The 21,510-nt window shown below is 34.8% G+C and overlaps 1 protein-coding gene across 2 annotated transcripts in view; it reads left to right on the top strand.

Moving 5' to 3' along the window:
* The window catches only part of LOC140148423 (synaptic vesicular amine transporter-like), a 44,912-nt gene that overhangs the window by 3,843 nt on the left and 19,559 nt on the right, over nt 1-21,510 (top strand). The window contains exons 1-4 of one of the 2 annotated variants that reach the window (XM_072170357.1): nt 12,269-12,475; nt 13,812-14,028; nt 18,250-18,547; nt 20,134-20,192. In XM_072170357.1, the coding sequence (XP_072026458.1) occupies nt 12,446-12,475; nt 13,812-14,028; nt 18,250-18,547; nt 20,134-20,192 (604 nt within the window). In that variant the 5' untranslated portion in view covers nt 12,269-12,445. Of the gene's footprint in view, nt 1-12,268; nt 12,476-13,811; nt 14,029-18,249; nt 18,548-20,133; nt 20,193-21,510 lie in introns of those variants that run through there. The other variant, XM_072170358.1, reaches the window with a different exon arrangement.

The following is a 21,510-nucleotide window of genomic DNA, read 5'->3' as shown; positions in this document are numbered from 1 at the left end:
ATGTAATAGCCAGAGTATGCAAAATGGGCAAGTGGACTACGGAGAAGTCTAGGACCGATCAAGCATTATAAATCTTAGAGATTTAAAACTCAAATCTATAAGATTAATTTTAAATTCAAAATTGTTTGGTCTCTAATTACAACCTTAAGGATTTATTTTTAAATCCGTGTAATTTTGAGTGTAGTACTAATAAACCAATACAGTAAATTGCTGCTACATGAGTGCTTATCTCAAAATGGTTCCGAGTTTGAGTAAAACTGTATCATTGTTCTTAGGGAGCGATCACTATTTACGCCAGGAGGGAGGACGGAGGACTGTTTTCATACATTTTCGCACAAATATTTCGCATTCCCCACCCCATATTGTAGGAAAATTTCACATCCCCCTTGAAACCTTCAATGCCTTGTATATAATTTCAAGTCCCGTGTGACCTCTTAACCTTTTACCTTGTGACCCATGACCTGGCAGTAACCCCCAGGTGACCTTTGACCTCGTTTGACCTGGAAACTCGTGTCCCATGCCCGGAAGTGATTCCTGTTGACCTTTGACCTTATGCCTTTGACTTCGTGACCCGGAACCGGAAGTGAATGTCCGTAATTGCCCGTATACAACTTAAAACGTTTTATACCCTTTATATGCCCTTTATATAACCCGACATTTAAAAGTTTTCTGTCAACCTTTTCTAACCTTTTGCGAATAATGTCGTAAACGTTTTGTGTTTGCTGGCTATGCAAGTCGCTTATAATCACTAAAATATTACAAAAAATATCTCATTTCAAATGGATTTCATTGATTAGTTTAAGTGAAAAAACATGTAAAACTTAACTGGATTTCAAACTGCGCACCTTTTCGCTGTTCGATATTTAGAGTTCAAATTCATATTGACACCGATGACAACAAGCCATCATGGTGGTTTTTTCATCATCAGCACAAATTTCGAACATGTTTAGAATTACCCAAACGCTGCGTTGCTTTATTGAAAGTGAGATAGAGACTTCATTTTGTATTACGAATATGGGTATGTTTTGGCGTTAAGACATCTATAAACAACTTTAAATTGTACCAATCAACTGTATTATATATATAAGATTGTTAAGGGTGGTCCCAAAATGGCGTCTTGTGGTACATCAATATAAATTTTCAATGATCCAGACATAATAGCAACGGCTGGCAACAACAACTGGCATGTTTCATAAAAACTTTTTGGTCAGTTGATCTAAATTCGGAGATTATACTTGTACAATTTCATTTGGTGGAAAATATTTAAGAAATTCAATGTTTACCTTCTTGCCCTCTTTCTTCTTAACCCGTGATTCTTTAGAGAAGCGAAGCTCAGCGTATTCTCTGAAGATTATGATGCCTAAACTGAACTAAAATTGTTTTTAAATGATGTGGGAAGAGTAGCATGAGGTATTCATCTCCCGGATTCATCTATGTTTATACTTGCACGAAAACTAGGCTGTTGCATATACTGTAAATTGCTCCCAGTGGCGGCTCCAGAATTGTTGAGATAATTTTAGAGATGGTAGAGCATGTGCCTCCACAGTGGAAATATCCATGATTTCATATTTTGACTGAGGGGTAAGCAGGCGAACAAAATGTCCCTATCGTAAACCATCTTCCCCGGTGGCGAGGCTCTTCCGCCAGGATTTTGTTAGTGCTCGAAAATCATTTAAGGGATGGAGTATGAATGTTTAGACAGTATTTGTTTTGGGACATTAGAGCACACCAGACATATTGAATTACATTCTGAATACGAAGAATGTCCTTCTGATATCAAATAATATTGTGGCAAATGATTGAAAATTGATATTTTTGATATTTAACAGTACTCGAAGTAAACTTTATAAATCTGATGATTTGTACTTAAAGTGTATGTAGGTGTGATGACAAGCCGACGATCAATTGAAAATTTTGACCTTTCGTATTGAAGATATGGATTTTTTCCCAAAACACCAAAAAAATTAGATCTGTTTGGGAAAAAAATCCATATCTTCAATATGAAAGGTCAAAATTTTCAATTGATCGTCGGCTTTTCCTCCCAGCTACATACACTTTAAAAATATATCATTAGATTTATAAAATTTACTTCGAGGACTGTTATATATCAAAAATGTGCAAAATATCAAATTTTAATAATTTGTCATAAAATTTGTATTATATCGTGATATCAGAAAGACATTCTTCGTATTCAGAATGCAATTCGATATGTATGTGCTCTCATGTCCCACAAAAAATACTGTCGAAAACGCTCATTCCAGATTACGGATGCTCTTATACATTTTCTTAAACACCGATACAACGGTGTAAACCCACTAGTGATCATTGTCCATTAAGTAAAGAACAACATACATGCTTATTAAAAATATCACCTCCTCACCCTTTCCTCTTATGAAATCACGCAAAATAAACAAACAACTTGCAAGAAAACAAATAACAACAATCAAAGACGTAGAGTATTTGTTTATTTTTCACAACATTGAATCCAAATGATTTTGGCGCCAAAGTACTATCTCTTTAGGCTACATGTGGATCGATTATGTGGCACAGACACGATCACCACGTGCCGTAGTCTTATAAATACACTACGCAGATTTACCCGCCAGCAAATCCATGTATCGGCAATACTCGATACGTTCTCTTTGCAACTAAAAATGTAAATATTTTGTAGTAAAGAAATGAAAAATATGTTACCCTCGTGGAATTATTGTAATGCTTAAGTAAAAATCGAAATGTAACATTTTTTATCTAATTCTGCGGATTGAATCTGTATTATTGAAATGCTTGAAGGAACGAGTACATAACAAGAATTCCTAATGGAAAATTGAATGATTATAACTTATAAGTTTGAAGAAGGAATTTGCAATTTTCCCTTTTTGTAGAGGAAAGATTGAGCATAAATTGTTTAAAAGTAACAATGATTATCGGTTTTATATACAAACACTCTCACACCCTCGCCCCTCCAACACTACTACTTCACCCCACCACACACCTACACCACCACCACCCCACCCCATCTCCACACATATCAATCAGACTACGTACAGGCTGAGTCAAAAAGAAGTAAACTCATGTTTGAGGGGCTGTAACTCGAGATCTGCAAGGAATCTGCTAAAAATAAAAATACCACTGGAAAGAGCAAATTCTACACGTTTAAATAAAAAAAGAATTGTTGCAATTGCTTTCAGCAAACTAAAGTTATACTCATTTGAATACAACCACCCATTTTTGTAGCTGCACACGGCTGATTGATTGATTCGACGAATCAGCAAAGTGCTAACAGGATTTATTAGTGTCCTATGCACATTGAGCTTGTTCACAATCTTATACTGCTCCCTTACATGGAACCCGGTTAGCTTTAGGAAATTGGAGACGAAAAAGACGCTGAAATTCAGTGGGACTCTTAGTTTCATGATACTTCGTCGACAGAAACGCGCGCTCTCGTGCGGCAAATTGTGGTGCCATGTTGTCAGTTGGCCCGTTTTATTATAATGTAGTGCAATGAGGTAAAATTCATATTGAAAAGAGCCCTTTAACATGTAGGAATTATTGATCGAAACCACACCTGCCACAGAACTTTGCATTTGAATATCGCGCCTTACCAATCAATATAATAGGTAGGCCCCTATTTGGGAAGTGAAACCGTGTGCAGCTACAAAAATGGGTGGTTGTATTCAAATGAGTATAACTTGAGTTTGCTGTGAGCAATTGCAACAATTCTATTTTTTATTTAGACGTGCAGAATTTGCTCTTTCCAGTGATATTTTCATTTTTAGCAGATTCCTTACAAATCTCGAGGTACGGCCCCTCAAACATGAGTTTACTTCTTTTTGACTCAGCCTGTATGAACTTGCATTCAAATGGAAATGTGTCTCCATGTTAACCAGGAATAGGAAAGTTTACGCTGCACTACACACTTGTTGCACTACGCATGTGGACGTACATAATTAAAATCAACCTGTTACATAAGCCTATATACAGGTATTTAGGGAAATTTAATTGAGTACAACTTACCTTTCTAATTAAATAGGTTTAATTATTCTGTAAATGCCCCGTGTTTACTTTGATCTGACATGACTAACGATAGGTTTTATTGCGACATTCTTACTCAGTGGCTATTATGGTTAAGCCAGCTTGTTCGGCATGTCGGTTTGATTGATTGAAAATGTTAATTAAACTCAAATACAACCAGATGCAATCTTCATAAATTGTCAACTCAAATGTTTTAGTTGTATTGGCATTATAAAATGTGTCCTTAAAATGTACACATACATGTCAGAACCTAAATATATCCCAGTACCAATACTAACAGCAATGAAGATGCATGCTTATTATTTTTTTTGCAATCTGATTAACACTAAATCGCGAACGTGGATATTTTGTTCTGTCAGCATGGTATGAAAGAATTCATGTTAATGGTCAAAGATAAACGCCAAAATACCACAGAAACTGACGTGAGTAATAATAATTTTGGAGCACCCGATGGCTCTCTATCAGTGAACAGCAATGCTTTTACTGTAACTTACATAAATCACTTTTTAATATGTCCCCAAATTTAAGAAAATTTAAAATTTATATTTTCATTTTTTTTTTTAAATCAAAGATGCGTGATGTTAGCCACAGTATTTCTGACCTATTTTTTCTAATGTTCAAAATTGTGGTTATTTCTTCTTTTCTGCTTGTTCTTTTCTACGCTTTTCCTAAACGTATCAAAGAAAACATCTGCGTGTTATAAACCCCAAGTCTTTCTTCATATTTCTCCCCACGTAACCGAGCAACAACAAAGCGCAATGACACGCGAGGCAAGAAAAATAATTCATAAAATGCAAAAGCTAAGCTTAAGATGATCAAATATAGGATCCCTTTGGCCAAACACCTTACCCCCGTAGGGTTACTAATTACGAAACGTATAGCGCATACACTCCGTGATGTTATGGTCTCGAGATCTGGATAGACATTATATAAATGGCTGGAAAATTCTTAGGGTTTTTGGCCGTAGCTGTATACATCATACGTCAGAAACGTCACCAAGTAAAGATCCGTCGGTTTGGGTGAATGGTAGCTCTGGGTACTGCATGCTGCTTCGAGGGAATAACCGTGAAAAAAATAGACCACAACTTGGCTGACGAGATAAGGCATGGCGTATGGATTTTAAAAAGCGTACAATTTAAAAAGTTTGTATACATTAAAAGCAGTTCGAAGTCCTTTTTTACAATTTCAATAGTAATCTTAAAGTCCAGAAAATTAGATGTGTTTGTTATTAGCAATCATAAAATTGATTTGGTATGAATTCGTTCGGAGCATAATCACAGAACTTGATGATCCTTAGACCATGTAAACGGTGTTAAACAATAAACTGATTTCAGTATAGTTTATGAGTTAAACAAATACATATCTTTAGGAAACGAATTTGGAGAAACCTTCTGTTAATAAAATACTATGCTGAGCCACCAGCCTGGGTGGCTCACGCTCCAGTAATTTCAGATGATTGAGCTCAGTAATACATCAAAGAATGTCTTCCAATTCATGAAAACAAATAGATAATCAGCTTATCGGATTAAATGCTTAGAGGGAAGGTCTTGCTGCTCAGCGAGTGTTTGTAATTATCAGAAGGTTTTCTCCAAATTCATTCTCTAATGATTTAAAATTAACCAGATATTCAACAGACAAATTGCACGATTACAGTTATTCGACATAATGCTAGTATAGTGAAAAAAAACAAGCAATGCAATACTTAATGGGTATCAATTGCAATACTTTAATAAGGACAGTATATACCAGCTATACTTACGCAGAAAACGCAGCTTCGGTCGATGTGTTTGAACTCAAATTAGTGTGTTCTCATTTAACGTATATAAACATTTGAATACTGTTTCAGATATTAACGTTTTGGTTGCCTCTAAACCGAAGCCAGGTTACACATCAAGGTTCCCTGCTAGTATCAAGTTTAAAACCTACGGCAAAAATCTATTGCCCTGCCCTAAATCTACTCAAAATGGGTATATGGGCCAAATCAAAATCGGTAGCGCGGGTAATAGCACTTATCGTCTTGAAACATATTGTTACTTTGATAAAACAATACCCCCAATGCTGTATTTTATTAAAGCGTATAATTGCAATCAAGTGTGTATCGCCTAGATATGGACGGGAATGTCGACTATAAAATATAAATATAGAACGACAACAAGACAGTGTATTCAACACCCAGATTCTAAACAAAACCGAAAGCGTTGTAATATTTTTTAATATGTTTTTGTTTTCATGTAACACCGTTGGAATATTAAAAACACAATATTTTGAAAATGATCAAAATAGTATCACTACCGTATATTTGCACCGGGCATCCGGCAGCTAGCACAGAACGAAAAGACACCAAGCAACGATATGAGCCTTCCATTCACCATTTGAACAATTTATAGTCCATCAAATCTGCCAACCTGCTAAATGAAGCTAAATGATGTGTACAATTAATTCTTACATGTGTTTGCTTTGTCCTTCTGTCCTCAGTAAATACAACATTATCATTAGGAAACGAATTTGGAGAAAACCTTTTCGCCAGCCCATAGGGCTGGTACCTAATTCTGAGATGGGGTTTGTGTACACTAAAGATTAGCTAAGATTATAGCCTTCTTCTATTGGTATGAATAAATTTTTTTTACTTCTCGTGGTGGAAATGTTTTTGATGTCTGCTAATTCGATTTGCAAGGAAAAGAAAGTATGTTTTGCCGTTTCAACGAACGAAAACGATTGAGTATTGTCAAAGTTATGTTTGAATTAATTATGACTTAAAAAGTTATCATAGGTTAGGCCTACACATATAAACATAAACTTGTTCAGCAATCAGCATATCAAAAAAATGACATGGTCAAAGCGGGGGAATGATCACGAGGTCATACCAGTGGACTACTGAGCATAGCATGATGTTTGGTTGCCTGTGAGTGCATAATTGATATCTTGATAACAGATCTAATAATGTTGTAGAATCAAAATCTTCATTATATGGACCACATTGAAGTCAAAGTAATTATCTATCCTATCCTGTATCGTTTTATGGATAAAATTGACTCAAAATGTTATTGATGATATTATTGCTATCTTTAACATCAGTTTTGTCTTTTCAACGGGAAAAATCCGATTGAAAATAAAGTTTTTAGGGGCTAGCTATAATATTGAACAATATATCCCATATTTTGACATGCACTTATAGAAAATAAATAAATTATTGTCTTACTTTATATATTATAAATACTGTAAAATGACACATAACTAAAGTGAGGCCAATTTCTATCTTTTTTATTTGATTCATAAAATTACATTCAACAAAATGATTGAAGACTGAGAAAACACACAAAGCAGACTATTACAGAATGGAGTAGGTTAGATGCCATGTCCATAGCTTTGCAGGAGTTTCGGACTAACAATATCAACACATTCAAAAAATACAGTTTAAAAGTGAAGATTGTAGTGAATGATCAGTCCTTTATCATGTGCTTGCCACTATCTACTTTATAGTAAACTATACATTGCGAAATAATATAAAATTATTTTAAAATAAAATGTGCATGTAAGTTGAGTTAACATAGCGAATTAACTAACAACTGCAGTGTATTTCTTGATTTTAATAATAAGCATGGGTAAAAAGCAGTAAAGACAAAAAATACAGAACAATTTGGAGTAATGAATTAAAGAGTTGACAGGAGTTATAGGAGTTAATGTTTTTTGCTGTTTCAGTGTGCATGTTCTCACCATTGATGGTTTGGTGAACTGTCATGTAACATGGATGTAAGCGTGACCCTAAAAAATGCCTTTCCAGGTGACCCTAACTATTTACAAGACCTCTTCTGCATTGAGGCTGGCCTTCCCTTTTAAAGGGAATTTTTATGTTAATAAAATACTATGCTGAGCCACCAGCCTGGGTGGCTCACGCTCCAGTAATTTCAGATGATTGAGCTCAGTAATACATCAAAGAATGTCTTCCAATTCATGAAAACAAATATAGATACTCAGCTTATCGGATTAAAAGCTTAGAGGGAAGGTCTTGCTGCTCAGCGAGTGTTTGTAATTATCATTCTCTAATGTACTTCTTCCAGCAGGTAAATGGTAAGGTTCACTGTATACGGCTACGAAATTCTAATCTTGGAAATTGAAATAAGGCGATCAATAATTGTTTCCGTAAATAACATCTTGTCGGGTCTTCTCACGACGCTATGAGCTGAACTACATAACATAAGCAAGAAGTAGTGATATTGGCGGTGAGATGAGCGATATTGAAGAAGAAAAAAGATAAACTAATACACGCATAGTGGCAATTTTTTTAGTGTTTCAACTTCAAGCATTCAATATATTCATGTTGTTATAAGAAAAGCTTTCACCAGATAGACGTAAAGTATAACAATAAACGCAATAATGTGAAAATAGGTTCCCGGAATAGGTGGGCTTATTAATAGCCACGTGGTTGATTTCAAATATGTTGTCGTTATTAAATCCCAATTTCTATTGTCTACGACGTTTAACAATAAAATTTTTATTAATTTGCACTGTTAATTGAGGCGATTATGTACGCAGAATGTTTGAAAATGTGACTTTCCTTTTCACCATGCAGGTTGGAACCTATTTGGTCAAACTCCTGAGATTGTGTCCCACTGAATTCCTAATCTATAATCGTGAATCATTTCCATAGTTTTAATTTTGCAGTATATTTGTGTCTTTTTTCTTTCCAAATAAAGCATTTAAAGCCATACTTCAATTAGATTTGTCATACAAACTAAGTGTTTTGTATGGTTTAAGAGTGTTCTTGCCAGTTTTCTCGCAAAAAGACTCACGTGATTGTATACTTCTGTGGTGGATTGCTCATTTATGTCTGTCCTTAATATTGCTTAATAAACAAAATATTTAAAGCCATATTTTGATATATTTTTCATACATCCTGATGTTTTTAAGGTTAGTTAAGAGGTGGGTTTTTGCCAGTATAGAAAACAGATTCACATGTAATACTTCCTGTATACTGTTAAAAATGTCCGTAAAAACAGTTTCCGTAAACTAACAGAAATCTGTAAATTTACGGAAACTGTTTTTATTTTAAATCATTTCAATGAAAGAAATATCAACTGACCTCAGATTATGATTAAAGTATTCTTATTTTCCAACATACATTTCATACTTACAGTGTTAAACATTTTGTTAAATACAGTAAATGTGCTTCAATAACTTTTGTTGACGGAAATATTTCTGTTATTTTACGGAAATTTTGACATTTTTCTGGCAGCAAAATTTCCAGAAGTTCCGTTTTCCACTGTATTTATTTTTTTCCGTAGAAATACATACATTTTCTGTAATTCATAACGAATTTTCGTAAAATATACTTAAAGTGTCTGTTACATTACAGAAAATATCTTATAATTATGGAAATAAAATGTTATTTAACGGAAACAAAAAAAATATATTCTGGAAATTTTACTGCCAGAAAATTCCGTAAATTTACGGAAATATTTTTAACAGTGTAGTCGATTGGTTAGCTTGACTGGTACCGCATCTTGTAGCGAGTTAAGTTGAGGCATGTATAGCGTATCCTGCAGTATTCGGTTACTTTCACCTGGCCAAATCGGGCTGGATTTTCGCTATCGATATGGGGGAAATCTGAAGTTCAATCAATCAAAAACCCCGCCGTGCGGATATAAAGTGAACTTGCGTGTTTTGCTGTTCACTTCGATATTATATTGTCTAATTTGCATTTGACAACTCAGTTCGTTATATACGGGGAAATTTAAACGGATCTTATACAAAATAGTGGGGTTGGGTGAGGTTTTGCTGAACATGATTATTTGTGTTGTTCAAAAAATATAATCAATATGTTTTTGAGATCCCGGTTTGAGATTCGGCATAATTTTGCCCTGTCTTGAGATATTAAAAAAGTGTGCTTCATAGTGGTTCATTGCATCCACTTATATTATGCCCAATGTCACAAGGGGGAAATGGGAAATCGCCCAACATTTATCTGATTGCGACATAACGACACTTGTTCAACTTTTCAACACATTTACTATTATATACTCTACTTCTAGCAAATACACAAACGTTTAAAACACGATTTAAACAAGTTATATTTTGGGTTTTGGTTTAGGTAATAACGTTTTAATAACATTAAATTTAGGGTAATATACAATGTACAGGTCATGAAAACGTTTGAAAACGTTTTGTATGAAAAAACACTACAACAATATTTTTAAAATGTTTTCAAAATGTTATTGTAAACTATTTTTTGCAAATATATTTTGTCACTTTAATAACATTATGTTAGAATATTTGCATTAGGTTATCGAAAAATGTTTTTTTTAATAATGTTATGAAAACGTTTTATGCCCTTTATATCCTTTATATAACTCGACATTTAAACGTTTTCTGACAACCTTATATAACCTTTTGCGAATAATGTCGAAAACGTTTTGAAAGAGTGAATTGTACTTGTTAAGGGATGGGGTACGAACGATTGGGCAGTATTATTGTGGGACATTAGAGCACATCAGGCATATCGAATTGCATTCTGAATACGAAGAATGTCCTTCTGATATCAAATAATTTTGAATTTTTTTTTAAATTCGCAATGTAATACACATTTTATGACAAATGATTAAAAATTGATATTTTTGATATTTAACAGTACTCGAAGTAAACTTTATAAATCTGATGATTTATACTTAAAGTGTATGTAGGTGGGATGAAAAGCCGACGATTAATTGAAAATTTTGACCTTTCGTATTGAAGATATGGATTTTTTCCCCAAAACACCAACAAAAATTAGGTCTTTTTGGTAAAAAAATCCATATCTTCAATATGAAAGTTCAAAATAATCAATTGATCATCGGCTTTTCCTCCCAGCTACATACACTTTAAGACCATATCATTAGATTTATAAAATTTACTTCGAGGACTGTTATCAAAAATGTGAAAAATATCAAATTTTAATAATTTGTCATAAAATTTTTATTGTATTGTGAATTTCAAAAAATGAAAATTATTTGATATCAGAAAGACATTCTTCGTATAATTCAGAATGCAGTTCAATATGTCTGATGTGCTCTCATGTCCCACAAAAAATACTGTCGAAACGCTCAAAACGCTCATCCCAGATCCCTTAGTAGCCTATTATAGAAAAAGTGAGGAGCACTTCAAAAATAGTCGATTTTGAATAGAAAATTGAAAGTCGTCAAACTATTGGTTTATAAAAACTCTTTTAACGACATTGTTTTTACATTTCAGCTGCTGATATCTATGACAAATCCTTTTCATGTTAAGTCAAAAAATTTCATGGCTGATTGCGTTTTGGCATGTTTGGTAGGCTTCTTCATTTCAACTGCTTATTCCCATAATTATCCTCTTCCAATGTTTCAAATTATTTCCCTCACACATCATAAGATATGTTTTTTTCTCAAATAGGACTTTGATTTTTTTCTGTCCTATATCATGACGTATATCTCCATGGAGTGGGTTAAGTGTATTAAGTGTCGACGGGCCTTAGCAAATATATTGGTGATGATGTGGTATTGTGCATTTAATAGAACTCGTAGAGTGAAGGCAATAATTGGTTAATGTATATTGACAATGTAAAAATATACATTGTTTAATTCACATTTTATGGTCTAATTCCACTTGGTAATGGCAAATTTGAATAAATATATTTTTAGAACATAAAATTTATTTTCCCTAATTTTATATTTGTTCATAGTATTGTTGTCAATGTACATGGTCCTTCAGGTAATATGGGGGCAATTTGTGATGAGGCTGTGGTCAATTTTGCGTCATAATATCCCAACGAACATAGAACATAGTAGTTAATCATGGACATATAGAATCAATTTGAAAATGCCCGTTTTATTCATCATGAGCTCTAGGAAAGTGGCCAGTTGCAAATAAAACACATTTAGTTGAAAATAATATTGATGCAAAACATTGCATCCATGCTTAACGGTCCCGTATTACCTGCAGTCCTGCACCCGGGCCTGCATCTATCTTGATAGGCCTTATGACCAATTACCAACCTCTCAAACGGTCACAACTCATAAGCTATATCACCGGAATCATTATCTGACAATGATCGAATCTATTATCAGCATAATCTTTGTCAGTCAGTGTCATTGATAGAAACAAACAATAGTCACACATCAAATTTGACTTGTAATAGGCGGGTCTCTTAACACCGTTCAATACATCATAACAATAGGCGCAATTAAAGGCATCATCCGGTAATACGTAATGACGTGTGGGATTGACATAAACGTCATTAACATGCTTGATTCAGTCATGAAACAAATGTCTCTGTCATTTGGTGGGATTCACATTTACTTAATGATCACATCTTGGTGAAGAAGACCTATACTTTACGGCCGCAATAAGGATCTATGGTTTATTATCATTATTTATTTGTGGGTGGAATAATACTTTGGATATAATGTGCCAGCAACGTATTCCAATACTTAAGGTAAGTGTAAACGATGTCCCGAAACTCACACATATGACAGTTTCTGTGCTATTGTCAAGTTTTATACATATTTATACTTAACATAACTGGTATAAAATACATCCTTTCAATATTTTCTGTCAGGTAATCCATCTGTTCCATAATGTAATTGTAAAAGATTAGAGCAAGCTTGCTGTAAACGTCAAATTACAAATATTGCACATATACACTTCAACAGCTTACCCGTAATATTTCAATATCTTTAATAAGGGGCACGATAGCAAGAACAATCATTATTTTTGAGACAATTGGTTATGAGAAGGGCTCCGACAATTTGTTTTTGCGATTTTGAATTTCCCGTTTTTTATTTCTGCTTTTAAGCCATTCCTATGAAAATTAAATATCATCTTCTTTGCGGGGATCGCTGTACTGATCAGTCTGATTGTTAGGTCTTTTATGAAATACTAGAGAATAAAGCTATTGTATTCAGCCGCTGTCGTGCATCTATCGTCTCATATACCACGTGCGGCATCATTATTTTTGGTGTAAAACAACTCGGCTTCGCCTCGTTTAAAATAATGACGTCGCCCGTGTTATATAAACGAACCCCGCTATCACATTAAATATATATATATATATATATATATCAATTTGAACACTCTGTTCTTGAAATATATCAATTTGGAAATCGTATTTTCAATCCATTTCACGATTCATAGAATGTGCATTGAATTACCATTCAAATCTAGTACCCAGTTTGGTACTTCAGGTATAGATCGTCATTATTGAAGTCTTATATATTTCAAGGACAAACGGCCAATTTTCAACATTCTGAATGTATATAGGAAATTATTTCTTGTCTTCGTTCAATCAGACATGAGATACATTTGGCATAGACGTAGATCCCGGGGGAGGGAGGTGGTGGGGGGGGGGGGGAAATTCCCCCGGGTAAATTCCCCAATATTTTGCCAGAGGAGTGGTCCTTATATCATCCCCAATCTAGCCTCCAAAGTGCTAATTTTTGCACGCTTCGCGCGAATTTATTCCACTTTTGCATGGGTTGCACCATATTTCACCAGTTTAGCTTCAATATGGCAAAATTTTTCGCGCGCAATTGTACCATAACCTTATTCTGTCACAAAAAGGTGCTGGATTCCCTAAACTTCAAGAATTTTCCCAACCCCATCCCCCACCCATGTCAAAAAGAAATCTACGCCACTGACGTTTGGAGCAGTTCACTGAGAATGGCTCATATAGTTACAGAAAGTGCAGAACATGTATTTTCGGGTGAAAACCCTAAAACTAAAACAACCCAATACGATTATAACTTGAGATATCTTGTTTTCTTGCATTGAAGGAGGAAGATTCCCGCATCTCCGTCGCCGACGGTTTCAGCGAGGAGCCCAAGATGACAGTATCTGACGTTTGGGAGCAAATTCGCAATGCATTACATTATCGTTGGAGGGATTTCAGCGCCAGAACATATGTCAAAGAGTTACGGCAATCTAGAAAGCTTGTCCTCTTTATCGTTTTTGTTGCACTGCTTTTGGACAACATGCTTATGACCGTCATAGGTGAGTTTTTTTGTTTTTTTATATTTTTTAAAAATTATTTTTGTTTATTGTTTCACTCAACTGTCACTTAAGGGGGTACTACACCCCTGCCCAATTTTGTGCCTATTTTTGCATTTTTCTCAAAAATTATAGCGCATTGGTGACAAGTAAATTATGTTTATTATAGGGGCAAGGACTACAACTACTGCACTGGAAATTTTATTTCAGCACAAACAACAATTATGAAGTTACAGTCAAAAATGAGGGAAAACCAATATTTGATCAATAAATCAATAACTACTTGCCTTGAGTTGCTGAATTTTCAGTGCAGTAGTTGTAGTCCTTGACCCTATAATAGACATATCTTACTTGTCACCAATGCGCTATCATTTTTGAGAAAAATGCAAAAATAGGCACAAAATTGGCCAGGGGTGTAGTACCCCTTTAAACATTCATATCTTTTCTCAGGAGTGTCGTAGGATAGTGATTGAGGTGTCAAAATACGCAGGACAATCCCCCACACGCGATTATTTAGCAAACGTACAAAATTAGTTGCTAGATTTTAATAGTGGGGAAATTTCCTAACCATAAGAAACTTATTTTGCGTAGTTCAGTTATAAATAGAAGTTTTTATGACTGAATTTCTATAAATTTAATATTCTGTCTATATTAGAATGTTTCTATAAATATACAGGCCTAAATTAAAAATAAACAATGGGTAAATATATTCTAATACAGACTTGACATTAAGTATGGAATATTTCTTCACGAAGTGCCAAGACTAGTCTGGAAGGGGTTTGCATAAACCGCACGGCCAATTAATTGTGGTGTGTTGGGAGATCGGAGATGTTGTAAGCTATTTTAAAATTGTTTGATAGAAAATGTGCTTTGCGTGAGTTTACATTATTGTAGTGCATTTACCAAAAATGGTGGATTTAAGAATTTCGGCATTTATGCAACATTGTTCTGTTATTATCCTATTTATTGGGTTTTGAGGTGATATTTCCTAAAGCTGAAATTACCTAAATAAGGCTCTTAAAAGTGGTACGTACTGGGCTGGGCTACATTATGTAAACTCATGGAAAGCACATTTTCTGTCAAAAATTATTTGACACCATCTCCCGATACATCCCAATAAAATATTTAGCCCGTGCGATTTATACAGACACCTTCCAGACTAGTCTTGGCACTTCGTGATGAAATATTCCATACTTATTGTCAAGTCTGTAATTTAAACATTATATTTAACTGCTTATACTGTCAATCCGCATACAATGTAGAAATAATGATATAAAAATATGGGGGTGTCGTATATATCCAAATTTCATTCTCATAAATATGAAATGAATTTGTACCTAGCAGTGGTTCTACGAAACCGGATACGGACGCCGATTGAAAATCAAATTAAAAAGACGTTCTCATAAATAGTCAGCTGCGTATCGCGTGTATATTTCAATATTTCTGAAAGTAAACTATGATTTCACGGAATATAACGATTCAGCACTACTGCCACGAGATCATGAAGTTACTCGGATGTCTCGATAGCATGATTCAATTTCACTACTTAATTAATCCTACAATACAGACTGCTAATTAACTTGTTTAATTAAGCTAGTGACGTACATATATGAAATGTTTATTTTTGTGACAGTCTTTTACCATTCAACATAATATACGTATAATAGAGTTGTTTGCACAATGCTAATATAAGACCATGCGGTGCATATCAAATAATATTTTATTAACTTTTGTCAGGTTCGGTTATAAATCAGTATTTTTTATTGATGCATTTGTATCTTTTATACTTTAATAACGATGCAGGAATAGACATATCTTGACTCGTACATGTTGCAAAATATAAGTTTGCTCTCTATATAATGAAATACAATTTTCAAAGATAAAATAAAAATGTGCAGGACGAAAAACTTTAATCCGTCTGTTTACGAAACAGTCAACAGACAATTTTGAAAAATAGATTGGAGTCAGTATTACAAATGTTTCAATTCCGAATTTGTAATACAGGGTGTCCCATAAAAAAATTACCGGGCGAATAAATTTGGACGTAAGTCGAGAAATAGACATCAGAATCCAAATATCTAAAAATCAGCGTGTAGCCCATCTTATTCTGCATCTTATACGCTAATTTTAATGGAATCGGTTGACTGATAGCGAAGAAATGAGCGATTACATAACGTATGCGTCAATTCACTTCATTCCAAGTTTGAAAGAAAGATCATTCAACACAATGCGCACTAGTGGTTAACTGTCAATCGACTTCATATTTTGTTCGGTGAAATCCTTTTCGTTCAAACAATCTGTTTCTTGCAAAACATTTAATTAGGTTTTGTTCAGATTTGACAACCTTCATGATATTAAATATGAAAGCTTGCATGTAAGATGATGCTCGGTACTTGTAAATATCTTTTTTCGTTAATGTTGATATAAATGTTACATAAAGAATTATTGTAGGCCCATTCCATGTCAACTCCAGGGATGTGCACCGCAGCACCTCTTCAATTTTTTTCTTTTTCTGTGTGGTGGTAGATATTGATGAGAAAGTAATATCCTGAAAATTTGGGCTTCATACTCCATTTCGTTTTCCCGTGGCATCAATTTGAAATTCAGGGGGGTCAGCGTAAAAAATGTGTCGCAACGCGAAAGACGACGTTTGGAGGTCCATAAATGTATAAAGGAACCCTTTAAAACTTTGAAAAGTATGTATCCTGGGGTACTTTTGGTGTAGAATTCAAATCTGCTATCAGAAAACTTGTAACTCCTTTACTTTAAAAATATGGGCCCTCAAAATGCAACTTCGTCCAGGGGGACCAACTTTGGGGGGGAACTCAGAACTCGAAAGTAAAAATAATTTCAGCGTCAATTTCTTTGCCAGTCAGAGCCCTTTGGTAGGACATTACTCTTATCCAATATTGAGCATATTAGAATACATTTAGCTGAGATATTACCCATGGAAAACCACTTTTTTTACATTTTTACACCCCTGAAAACCAATGTCAGACAATTTGCCCCTATATCTTCAAAGGAGTTACAAGTTTTCTGATAGAGATTTGAATTCTTGGACAACATTCTGAGATACATTGGCTTTTTCAAAGTTTGATGGGTTCTCTTTATACAGTTATGGTTTGCCTATCTCCATAGCGTTGTACACATTTTTGATTTTGCATGTAAATTTCAAATTGATGCCACGGGAAAACGAAATGGAGTATGAAGCTCAAATTTTCAGGATTTTACTTTCTCATCAATATCTACCACCACACAGAAAAAGAAAAATTGAAGAGGTGCTGCGGTGCACATCCCTGAGTTGACATGGAATGGGCCTGTACAGAGAATTTCAGCTGGCTTAAAAAGATTCTCACACACATTAATGTTGTTGGAATATTTCCAAGAAATTGTAATGCAAAGTTTAAATCGTTTAAAACTTCAACATTAATGTTGCATGGTATCAAAAATCACACATAAATCTTTAAGCACTTGATCACTGTCAGTCTTGGGTCAAATGTTCTTTGGAAAGTTAAAATATAACATATTTGCACAACCTAAAGAATTAAAGTGGGAAAGCTTCCAATTGCAGAAATCAAACTGTTATTCATCTTCACGTGAAAGCATGAATAACATAACACCGTCGGATTATAAAATAGATAATGTGGACTAATCGTTAATTTCTTCGCAACCAGACAACCGAATCAAATCAAATTTTTGTATGTGATGCACAATAAAATAGGCTATGCGCTACATTTTAAATTTTCTTATTCTGATGTCTATTTCTCGACTTACGTTCAATTTTATTCACTCGGTAATTTTTTCTGGGACACCCTGTATGTTATCAAAAAGTATTTGACGACGGAAAAAAATATGCAACGACGGAAACGTTTGTACAATATAACCACAAAGTCGAACAAAATAGACAATTTTGCTGCACAGTAGTCGCATGTTGTTCCGCCTTTGCATTCAAATGTATAAGAAGACCACCCGCTATGCAGAAGGTCACTCCGAGACCTTCTCTCTATAAGCTGTTATGGCAGCGCGGAAGTCACGTGCGTATTATTTTATAAAAACGTATTTATAAATATAGTCGAAGCATACTGCTAGAAGCAAATACTTTTATCTTGATTTTGTTTCACGTGTAAGGAATAACGGGATGCCTATTTCTGTACAATGTCTTTCCCATATCTATAATTCATTCATGTCTTCCTTTTTTCCTTTTTTCGCTTTTCTTTTATACAGTTCCTATAGTACCTGATTATATTATTGCAATGGACAACAGTAACAAAGAACCACCTGCACATGATTTGAATGACAATTGTACATTAGTACATGTAAATAGCACATCAATGCCAATATATGCCATATGTTTCAACGAAACTACGAACACAACAGAAATAGTACCGCCCACGACGGGTGCCGGTTCACCGAAAAGTGAATTCCAAAAACAAGAAGATAATGTTAAGATTGGACTCTTATTTGCATCCAAAGCATTTTTTCAGCTTTTAGCAAATCCAATTGTTGGTCCATTAACAAACAGGTAAGCTTTAAGAAAATAACGCTTGGAATTTGAAGTCAATCTCAAGCCATTAGGGGCAGTGGTGTAGCAATGGGGTGGTAAATGGTGGCAGCTGCCCATGTGAGAAGTATTCCTCCCTCTTGCCTTCCTGTGGTATGGCCGCCCTGCTACTATTAAGGTTTTAATACTTTTGTGTACTTTTAGCCCATTATTTGTCCCCAACTTCAAAGTTGCCCAGGAAAGTTGCCTTTTCCACATCCCCCCTCTGAAAGACTCCTGGCTACGCCACTGATCAGGTGTATTATGTGGTAGAAATTCAACCAAAAGAAAGTCATTTAAATAATGGTGAGGCAAGCACGCCCTTTCAACTTTCATATGAAAAGGTTTGGCTACAAAAGGATTCTCTTATAAATGCATTTACTCACAGTGTTCACCTTGATACACCCGAGTACACAGATTTTTCAAAGAACAGCGAGCTAGCCTCTACACGGTCTGTGTTTATACTTAACGGTTGAGTGTATAGCATCATAAGAGCTATGTGAGATCTAGCTGGTGACTAGTGGAAATACGGCATCTGTGATTTGTTTTTGTAACCCCGAATGTTCCCTTCATCCAATTATCAAAGTTTTTATATCAAACGAAAGCTAACACTTCCCACTATAAAAACACTTTTTTTTCACTCCGTCAACAGATGACGCAATTCAATGTTTATAGCAACGCGAATGTGAAACTTTTAAAAGTTAAAACCTCAAGTGTTCCTTACATTATTTTTCAAATTTTATGTCATTAAATGAAAGAGCACACTTATATTGCCCACATACTAGCTTCATTTCAATGAGCAATGGCCAATTTTCTTTAAATTGCAAATCTTGTGCAAAAAGTTCATATTTTTGCTTGTTTTGTCATACGGTTATAAATTCAATGAACTATGACTTTGGTAAAGACCACTTACAAATTGATATGATAAACGAAGCTAAGAATTGGTTGTCAAAGGGGTTATAGGCAAAAGACAGGATTACAGAGTTGGTTAGTGCTAACTGATTAGTAGCTCGATAGTTTGCTTTGTTAGTCTTAGATATTGCTGTTTTTGCCTAAACTGACTTTGCTAAAGACCACTTACAAATTGATATGATAAAAGAAGTTAAGAATTGGTTGTCAAAGGGGTTATAGGCAAAAGACAGGATTGCAGAGTTGGTTGGTGCTAACTGATTAGTAGCTCGATAGTTTGCTTTGTTAGTCTTAGATATTGCTGTTTTTGCCTAAACTGACTTTGCTAAAGACCACTTACAAATTGATATGATAAAAGAAGTTAAGAATTGGTTGTCAAAGGGGTTATAGGCAAAAGACAGGATTACAGAGTTGGTTAGTGCTAACTGATTAGTCGCTCGATAGTTTGCTTTGTTAGTCTTAGATATTGCTGTGTTTGCCTAAATTGTACATCTTTAAGACGGAATTAGAATGGTTTGCTGATGAGATCAGCTAAAATGCGAAGGATATCGGTCTTTTCAAACCTATTCCTTATCTTGTGCAATTTTAGAGATGGATTACATTCTTGATCATAATGATTAGTTTGGAAATGTATTTTCATTCATATTAATTTTCTGCAGATTTGGCTACAGTCTACCAATGTTCACCGGGTTTGCTATCATGTTTGCTTCAACGTTAGGTATGTATATTGATGACCAACAGCATGTCAAAGCCTAATATTAAAAAGTTATATACTCAGAACGCTACTATTATCAACATATTTTGGCTTATACTTCTTGACATTTTGTAAAGCATGCATAATTGCAGGTTCTAAATAATTGTTTCTATAATATTGCAAGACTGAGACATGAATTTTAAGTAAACCATTAAGAGCTAACACTTGAACTATAGCTTGACTGTAAACACACCGTTATAGTTACTCTCTTCATCTTAATCATGTTAATGCTTGTTTCTAGCGAAGTCAGTGTGTTGCAAGAGTCCTTATTTTACGAACATTGCACTATACAGTTCAGTTATTACTATTGCAGGTGCAGTGTATTGTAGAACACATGATTTTGCACAGTTACCAATGATTACATCCAATAAGTTCTGCGACTGGTTCAGGTGCATACTCCACAGATGTTAACACTGGCATTAATTTAGATTCATCTTTGCACCATTGAACATGTTAAAGTGTACAAGGATCATAAATAACTGGGCACAAAGCGTCATCCCGTGCCCATATGCTGGCTTGAAGATGAGCACGGTGAATATGCTGTAAAATGCCACCAAGCGTTTGGAAGAAGCTTGTGAATAACCTGTGTAGGTAGAAGCACCAAATATGTAGCAGCCTCTACTGCTGTGTGGTGGAAAAGGTTCAAAAGCTTAAAGGAAGTGTCCGGCAATCACAACATTATGTCTTATATGTTAGAAAAATAATTATCAAGCACGAATCATATGGTTTTATTTCAAACAATGTCATATTAACCATAAAAACGAATAAAAACAGCCATCTCTCAACACGCGATATTCAAAATTCCCGCGCTGAAATTTTCTAGAGCAGTGACGTCATGGTTATTTGTGCTCATTTGTCGTCAGGCTTCATTGAATTATTAGGACGTCATTGCTCTAGACAATTTCGGCGCGGGAATTTTGAATATCGCGTGTTGAGAGATGGCTGTTTTTATTCGTTTTTATGGTTAATATGACTTTGTTTTAAATAAAACCATGTGATTCGTGCTTGATAATTATTTTTCTAACATATAAGACATAATGTTGTGATTGCCGGACACTTCCTTTAAAAGCTTTTGAACCTTTTCCACCACACAGCAGTAGAGGCTGCTACATATTTGGTGCTTCTCAGTACCAAAGATGTATCAGCCACCACTGCTGTTTCTCTGCTGTTGAAGAGGTTACGCAGGGTATTGACAAGCTTCCTCCAACGCCCGGTGCTATTTTACAGCATATCTACCTTGCTCATCTTCACCCAGTTATTTATGATCCTTGCAAACTCGGAT

The sequence above is a fragment of the Amphiura filiformis genome, chromosome 3 (assembly GCF_039555335.1).
Source record: "Amphiura filiformis chromosome 3, Afil_fr2py, whole genome shotgun sequence".
Taxonomy (NCBI): domain Eukaryota; kingdom Metazoa; phylum Echinodermata; class Ophiuroidea; order Amphilepidida; family Amphiuridae; genus Amphiura; species Amphiura filiformis.
This window is presented reverse-complemented; position numbering and strand designations above follow the sequence as displayed.